At 40.7% G+C, this 9,140-nt stretch overlaps 1 protein-coding gene across 1 annotated transcript; it reads left to right on the forward strand.

The window, feature by feature from the left end:
• Positions 1-346: 346 nt before the first annotated feature.
• On the forward strand, positions 347-1,370 carry LOC104677673 (olfactory receptor 10Q1). The gene has a single exon (XM_010382784.1). The coding sequence runs from the start codon at positions 384-386 to the stop codon at positions 1,341-1,343; it is 960 nt and encodes a 319-aa protein (XP_010381086.1). The 5' UTR covers positions 347-383; the 3' UTR covers positions 1,344-1,370.
• Positions 1,371-9,140: the final 7,770 nt, after the last annotated feature.

A 9,140-nucleotide genomic window follows, 5' to 3' on the forward strand; every position in this document is an offset into this window, starting at 1 on the left:
AAAGTAAACAACAAATTTATTTATCTAATTTTAAAATATGTGCAACCATACGCATCTTCACTGTAATTAGATACAAGCAAAATAATTAAGTCTTGTCAATTGGATTGAAAATATCTGGGTTGGGGGAGATATTTCACAAGGAACGTCTACATGTGTCTACATGTCTTGCCCCCAGGAACTTCTGCAGATAACTGTCTATCCCATTCATGAAGATTTCGAAGGTAAAGTATACCAAACCCTCTATCGTGAATTCATTCCCATGCATTGGAAATTAGCTACTAAATAGATAATTCCAAATAAAATTGTACACTCCTGCTTTTACTCAAGCAATAAAGCAACTCAGCCAAGAAGAGCTCAGTGCATCCTATCCTTTTGCACAAGACATGCTTGTGGGGAAACTTGTCTTCAACCAGTCTGACCGCACTGAGTTTGTGTTCCGTGTGTTCACTACAGCCACTGAATTCCAGGTTCTTCTCTTCCTTCTCTTCCTCCTCCTCTACTTGATGATCCTCTGTGGCAACACAGCCATCATCTGGGTGGTGTGCACATGCAGCACCCTCCGCACCCCGATGTATTTCTTCCTGTCCAACCTATCTTTCCTGGAAATCTGCTACACCACCGTGGTAGTACCCTTGATGCTTTCCAACATTTTTGGGGCCCAGAGGACCATTTCGTTGGCTGGATGTGGGGCCCAAATGTTCTTCTTTGTCACCCTTGGCAGCACCGACTGTTTTCTCTTGGCGATCATGGCCTATGACCGCTATGTGGCTATCTGCCACCCGCTGCACTACACCCTCATCATGACCCGCAAGCTGTGCGCGCAGATGCTGGTCGGGGCCCTAGGCCTGGCCCTCTTCCTCGCCCTGCAACTCACCGCCTTAATCTTCACCCTGCCCTTCTGCGGCCACCGTCAGGAAATCAATCACTTCCTCTGCGATGTGCCGCCCGTCCTGCGCCTGGCCTGCGCTGACATCCACGTGCACCAGGCTGTCCTCTATGTAGTGAGCATCCTCGTGCTGACCATCCCCTTCCTGCTCATCTGCGTCTCCTACGTGTTCATCACCTGCGCCATCCTGCGCATCCATTCTGCTGAGGGCCGCCGCCGGGCCTTCTCCACCTGCTCCTCCCACCTCACCGTGGTCCTGCTGCAATATGGCTGCTGCAGCCTCGTGTACCTGCGTCCACGGTCCAGCACCTCAGAGGATGAGGACCGCCAAATCGCGTTGGTCTACACCTTTGTCACCCCCTTACTCAACCCTTTGATTTACACCCTTAGGAATAAGGATGTCAAAGATGCTCTGAGGAATGCCATTCTCCGTAAAGCAGCCTCTGACGCCAACTGAAGGTTTAGGGGCACTGGGTTGGGTGTCTGTCTGCTGCTATGTCAATGAACGCTCAATGACACAGAATTGTAGTACTTTCCCACACTTTGCACTTGATGTCTCTTTTTTGCCATATTTGCCCCAAGTTCAACAATTCGTGCTTATTTTTCTGAGTGCTTTGACTAAGATATGAAAATTTGGGCAGAACTTACAGTGTAGGAATGTTAGTTTACTTAGCTCTACTTTAAGGATTTGTAGCTCACCCATGTCAAGTGCCGTATTAGGAACACCCCATACGTACTGTGAATAAAGGCTGATAGACTTGCTGCCTCCTGAGGAGATGATGTAATTTACCCTGTGAAAGTTGCCTTAAGTAAGGAATATTCCTAAAGACATACTTTGCTCAAATAAACACATTTTATTATTGTTTTGGGTATCAGTATATGACAAACAACAGCTTACTTAATGCATTAATTTCCTTTGCACCATACATCCCAACTGGCTGCTTTCATTTTCTTCATGCCAGAAAGGGGCTAGGAATTTTCTTTCATTGATAATCACCTACTATGTACCAGCCTTGCTAGGGTATGGAGAATTACATCTGGTCTATGCCAGCCCTGCCCACATGAGCCCTCTGTGCTGGTGGCTCTCACACTAGTCTTTGCTGTTCCACCTTCCTCACCACCTTCTACATCTTCATGATGGTTGCTGCTCACAGATCCACTGAGCAGGTAGCACTACTACGGCACTATTCCTACTTCAGCAGAGTTTTGTAGCAGAATGGCTGTTACCTCTTCATGGTTGGAACACATGGGATTGTGTTCCAACCCCAAATAAACCCTCAAGTAAAATCCACTTCCCTTTATGGTATTCACAGTGGACACCACACTGCTCAACCTTCTCATTTACACCCCGAGGAACAGCCAGGTCCAGAGGACTCCACGGATAGTTCTTATAAGCAATTACCTCTCCCATAACAGCTGGGGGAGGGTGCAATCTATCAGGTGAGAGTCTGGATCCAGATCATAAGCTGATTTTAATTAGCAGCTACAGGAAGAGAGTGAAAATATCTACCAGGGGATATTAAACTGACCTAAGAAATTGTTATAACCTGGCGGGGCATGGTGGCTCACACCTGTAATCCCAGCACTTTGGGAGGCCAAGGCAGGCAGATTACAAGGTCAGGAGTTTGAGACCATCCTGGCCAACATAGTGAAATCCTGTCTCTACTAAAAATACAAAAATTATCTAAGCATGGTGGCACCTGCCTATAATCCCAGCTAGTTGGGAGGCTGAAGCAGGAGAATCGCTTGAACCGGAGTCATAGGTTGCAGTGAGCCAAGATTGTGCCACAGCACTCCAGCCTGGCAACAGAGCAAGACTCCAACTCAAAAAATAAAATAAAATAAAATAAAATAAAAAAGAAAAGAAAAAAGAAATTGGTATAACCTTTCTGAATCCTATATGGTTACGTTTACCAAAACCCATGAAAGGTTTCTATTCTTTAATTTCAGAAACATAACCTCAGAAAATTAACAGAATGTCAAACAAAACAAAATATAAGGGTGTTTCTTACATTTATAACATGAAAAGTGATTAAAATCTAATTTCCAACAATGTTGGATACAGAAACACAGCATACTAAAATCATTAATATTTAGTAATAAAGGGCAATGTTTATCATTATACTTGTAAGTAATAAAATCAAGATTCAAGCCTTATTTACAATAAGAGCCCAATTTTATAAAAATATATACATGCATAATGAGGAATAGAAACACACCAAAAAGTTAACAGTTGTTATCTGTGATGTAGAATTATGAATTTTCTAGTTTTCCTCTTTATTATTTTCCCTGATTTCCAAAATAAGACTATGTTCCTCCTATAATCAGAAATATAATTTCTAGAAGGAACGTGAGGTTTATGTAGATTTATTTGGCATATAAACCTCCCATCATCATAGTTCAGATCCACTTTTTATATTTTTTCTAGATTGGGACTATTTTGGTGTCGGGGGGTACATCTTTTTCCCATTGAAATTGCTTTTAGAACTCCTAATTTTTCACCTGATTTCACACGATGATAAGGAGAAGAACTATAAAGTATTACATATTCTGGGGACAGTCATTGGATTTAACAACACATTAGAAATGCCTTGCTTTTGATATGGTTTGGCTCTGTGTCCCCACCCAAATCTCATCTCGAATTGTAATCCCTAGGTGTAGGGGACAGGGAACTGGTGGGAGGTGATTGGATCATGGAGGCAGTTTCCCCATGCTGTTATCATGGTAATGAGGGAGTTCTCACCAGATCTGATGATTTTAAAAGTGGTGGTTTCCCCTGTGCACCCTCTCTTGCCTGCAGCAATGTAACATGTGCTTTGCTTTCCCTTCACCTTCCGCCATGATTGTAAGTTTGCTGGGGTCTCCTCAGCCATGTGGAACTGTGATTCAATTAAACCTCTTTTGTTTATAAATTACCCAGTCTCAGGCAGTATATTTATGGCTGCATAAGAATGGACTAATACAGCTTCCAAGTATTCCCTTATCCAAAGGGAATACTTCCAAGACCCCCGGAGGATATCTGAAACCATAGATAGTATCAAATCCTATACAACCATCTTTTTTTCCTACACATACATACTTACAATAAAATTTAGCTTATAAGTTAGCTGTAGTAAGAGATTAACAACAGCAACAATAAAATAGAACAATTATAACAACATACTATAATAAAAGTTATGTCAATGTGGTCTCTCTCAAAATATCTTAATGTACAGTACTCCTCCCTCTCCTTTTCATAATGATGTGAGATGATATAATGCCTATGTGATTAGATGAAATGAGGTAAATGACACAGGCATTAGAACACAACATCTGGCTACTATTGACTTTCTGATGGCCAGAAAAAGGATCATCTGCTTGGGGTGATCTTGAATCATCAAGCTATGACAATGTCCATGGTTGGATTTCAGAAGCATAAAATGTTATACAGTGTGGATACACTGGGCAGAGAGATAATTCATATCCCAGACAGGACAGAAGAAGACGACAAGAGATTTTGTCACACTACTCAGAATATCAGACAATTTTAAACTTATGAATTGATTATTTCTTAAATTTTCTATTTAATATTTTCAGACTGCAGCTGAAACTGGAAAGCAAAACTGCAGATGGAGGGAAGTAGGGAAGACCACTGTAAATGCTGGAGAAGAAAATGAACTCTCTGGTTAGCAGACTGCATGTCAACCTATCCAGGCCAAGTCACATCAGAACATAATGAATCAATTATTTGTATACATTGTGCTAGGCATTGTCTGAAATGCCAACAAAAGGAAAGTTTGAAACTGAATTTTCATACCTTCTTTCATTCTTTATTTAATGTCACAAGTCATTCCTAAAATTAACCTGGAACTCGAAAAGAAGAGGGTAAAATGTTACATTTGAAAAGAGAGTTGGTTAAACCTTTCAAATTGAATTATTGGGTTCTCCCAGTTACCTTCCTATACATATTCTAGATGAATAGAATGAGTTCCCCTTTCTTATTTTTTCTTGTTTTATTTTTTAGTTGACAAGTAAAAATCATATATATTTATGGCATACAACAAAATGTTTTAATATATGTAGGCATTGTCAAATGGCTAAATAAAGCTATTTAACATATGAATTATTCCAGACACATTATTTTTGTGGTAAGAATACTTAAAATCTATTCTCAGCCATTTTCAAATACACAGTAAGGTATAATTAACTGTAGACACCATGATGTACAATAGATCTCTTGAACTTGTTTCTGCTGTCTAACTAATATTTTATGTCATTTGACCAACATCTCCCCAATCCTGTCACCCCAAGCCTCTGGTAACCATCTTTTCACTCTGTTTCTGTTAGTTCAACATTTTTACATTCCACATATAAGTGAGATCCTGCAGTATTTGTCTTTCTGTGACTGTCTTATTTCAGTTAATGTGATATTCTCCAGATTCATCCATGTTGTCACAAATGACAAGATTTTTTTTTTTTTTTTTTTTTTTTTTGAGACAGAGTCTTGCTCTGTCACCCAGGCTGGAGTGCAGTGGCCACATCTCAGCTCACTGCAAGCTCCACCTCCCGGGTTTACGCCATTCTCCTGCCTCAGCCTCCCGAGTAGCTGGGACTACAGGCGCCCGCCACCTCACCCGGCTAGTTTTTTGTATTTTTTTAGTAGAGACGGGGTTTCACCGTGTTAGCCAGGATGGTCTCGATCTCCTGACCTCGTGATCCTCCCATCTCGGCCTCCCAAAGTGCTGGGATTACAGGCTTGAGCCACCGTGCCCGGCCTGATTTTTCCTTCTTTTTTAAGGCTAAGTAGTATTTCATTTTCCTCATCTATTCTTCTACTGGTGAACACTTAGGTTAATCTTTCGTCATAGCTACTGTGAAGAAATGCTTCAGTGTACATGGAAGAGCTCCTTTTAATTACTGAAAAATTATTCCTTTATATGAGTCTTTCATTGAACTTGTTACATTCTGGAATGAGAATATTGAATGAAATCACAGTACACCACGAGTCAGATGATGGGACAGAAATGTTAATCCTGATAGGAGATGATCCCCTCCTATCAAGGAAACCTCTAGGTAGCATAAGTGGAAGACAGAACCCGCAAGAGTAGCTTAGCTTTCCTCCCCTGCAGGTTCACCACTTCTTTAAAAATTCTGCTACTTTCATAACCCTGCTCATTCCCTTCATCCAGCCTTTTGGGTGTGTGAATGTGTCCTTAGTGTTAACTGTCTTACAGAGAAGTATTTTCCAAGAAAGTAACCTCTCCCTCTACTGATATTCTCTTTCTATGTCTCTCTCATTGGAATTTTATTAAAATAAATTTTATCAGGCAGTGTAATTATTTGAAAATATGTCCCCCACTGCTAAACAATAAGCACCTTGAAGCCAGAATACACTACAAAAGCATCACAGATGTTGTGACACTAGGGTTCTTCATCTCTCTTCTGATTAACAGGTGAATGAAGGGTCAGACACATTGGTAGAAGTAAAGTGCTGATGTGAGATTCCTTCCCAGCATTTCTCAAAAATATATATATTTTTAAAATCCAAACTCTGAGAAAAAGTAGTTGAGAAATCAAGAAGAATCAGAAAAAAATTAAAATTCTCCTGCAAGAATTAAAGCATAATAGTCAACATAGAGACGTTACTGATTCGGCGGAATCCACTCATGCCAAGGGTAAAGCAAGAGCAGAAACGGATGACATGCAGAGCCAAAGGCTAAGTCTTCATTTCCAAAATCAGTACAAAAGCATTAGGGGAGAAGCAGTGACTGCCTAATCAGTCAGTCTTGCTTGTGGCTATTTTCATGTGTGTGTTCATGGCTCTGTCTGCTGCTAACAGTGAGTCATTCTTACAAGTAAAATGAATACTATTACTAAGCTTTTGCGCCTAGGATATTTTATGCAGATATGAGTGACATTGCAAGAAATAATTAATTTTAGAAGCTAATAAGTATTTAAATTGCATCTGGAAGTGCGAATCTGTGTAGTGCAGTTTACTTGCCTGGGAGATCTGAATGTTATTTAAATACCACCTAATAATGTTCACAGTGAGTTTCCCAGTGCTTGGTTATTTGCTGTCATCTACTAAATGCTGTATATAATATAACCCTGATATTTATACTTATTAAATAAATTCTAGATATCTATAATAATGAGTAAAGAGTGTAAATAATATTGAAAATATTTTAAGAATAATTTACAATTTTGAAATTTCCCAGGAATTCTGATTTCTTATACTCACATTTTGAAGACCTAGGAAACCATAGCATGAACGTATGTTTCTGCATATCTGTGTTGTCTAATTAGATCTAATGAGTGTAAATGGAGAGGGGACTAAATAAGGAAACGGTTGATGGAGAAAAGTTATTATACAACAGCACATTCTGGGCAGTTTGATTTGCGACTGTCGGATGAGTCGAAAATAATGCGTACCATAAAGAATCTCAACAGTTAATTTTATAATGACGTCCTCCAACTTCCATCCTCTTTTCTCTCTCTCTCTCTCTCTCTCTCTCTCTCTCTCTCTCTCTCTCTCTCTCTCTCTCTCTCTCTCTCTCTGTCTTTCTCGTTCTCATTCAGCGGTGACTTTGAAAAACCACATTGTAAAATTAGAGGATCTGATGAAAACCACCAGAACTTTGAAATGCGATGGTGATTCTGGCTTGGGCCTATCTCTGCCCACTAGTTCCAACTTGAGAACTGTCCTCATTGCCTCTTTTTGGTTTCAATTTAGCTTTCATTAGAAGGGAAAAGTATGACACTCGTAGTACTGGGGAAAAGAAGTTATTCAGATGAGATGGGGCACAAGCGGGACAGGGGATAACCATCACCAGAGACCACAGAACACACATTTGATGATCTTTAAGAAACTATGTTGGGAAGACCCAATTATGCCATAATACAATAATTCTTTCAATAAATACTTATTTTGTACATTCACTTACTAATTTTGTTTGTTTATTTTTGAGATGGAGTCTTGCTCTGTCACCCAGACTGGAGTGCAGTGGCGTGATCTCGGCTCACTGCAAGCTCTGCCACCCAGGTTCACACCATTCTCCTGCCTTACCCTCCCAAGTAACTGGGACTACAGGCACCCGCCACCACACCCAGCTAATTTTTTGTATGTTTAGTAGAGACAGGGTTTCACCGTGTTAACCAGGATGGTCTCGCTCTCCTGACCTTGTGATCCGCCCGCTTCAGCCTCCCAAAGTGCTGGGATTACAGGCGTGAGCTACCGTGCCTGGCCTCACTTACTAATTTTTAAACAAATATTTCAACAGAATATACTATTTGCTAAAGTCCCTGATTCCATGGATCTAATATTCATGAGGGGAGAAAAGATAATGAATAAATAAATAAACACACAAGGGCTATACAAACAAGCAGAAAATTGGAGGCAAGTATTTAGGATAAGGTAGAGAATGTTGAGGGATAGTAAATTGAAATGGAGAAGAGGCCATGTCATATCGCAGAAACTGGATTATATGTTTGGTGTTCATTGACAAAAGCATAAGATATCTGCTTTCAAAAATTTACACACTATTGGGAAAATGGACATAGTTATAAGTCAATCTTACTTTTTCTAAAGAAGAATAATATATGCAAGAAGACAGTGATGTAAGAAATGCCAGGCCGGGCGCGGTGGCTCACGCCTGTAATCCCAGCACTTTGGGAGGCTGAGGTGGGCGGATCAAAAGGTCAGGAGATCGAGACCATCCTGGCTAACACGGTGAAACCCCGTCTCTACTAAAAATACAAAAAACTAGCTGGGCGAGGTGGCGGGCGCCTGTAGTCCCACCTACTCGGGAGGCTGAGGCAGGAGAATGGTATAAACCCGGGAGGGGGAGCTTGCAGTGAACTGAGATCCGGCCACTGCACTCCAGCCTGGGCGACAGAGCGAGACTCTGTCTCAAAAAAAAAAAAAAAAAAAAAAAAAAAAAAAAGAAGAAATGCCAGATGCCTGCCTTGAGATATGTTCTAAGAAGTCCTTCTGTGCATTCTACAAGAGTTTTATATTTCTTTCTACAACTGATGATGTCCTCTTAGTAATCTTGGCTCCAAAATATCTAAATTGCCAACTACCTTCCACACTCATGTACCAGGCCCCACGCCTCCAGGAGACAGTCTTTGTAGCTACAATACATAAGTGCCTCCAACTGGCATGTTCTTTCCTGGGTCCTCTTACGCCTGAGAAACTGCCACATGTCTGGATGTTCCTGTCGTGTCCAATGCCTGTGCGTTCACTTCCTGTTAGACTGTCTGTCTGAGGGGATGA

The sequence above is a fragment of the Rhinopithecus roxellana genome, chromosome 15 (assembly GCF_007565055.1).
Source record: "Rhinopithecus roxellana isolate Shanxi Qingling chromosome 15, ASM756505v1, whole genome shotgun sequence".
Classification (NCBI taxonomy): Eukaryota; Metazoa; Chordata; class Mammalia; order Primates; family Cercopithecidae; genus Rhinopithecus; species Rhinopithecus roxellana.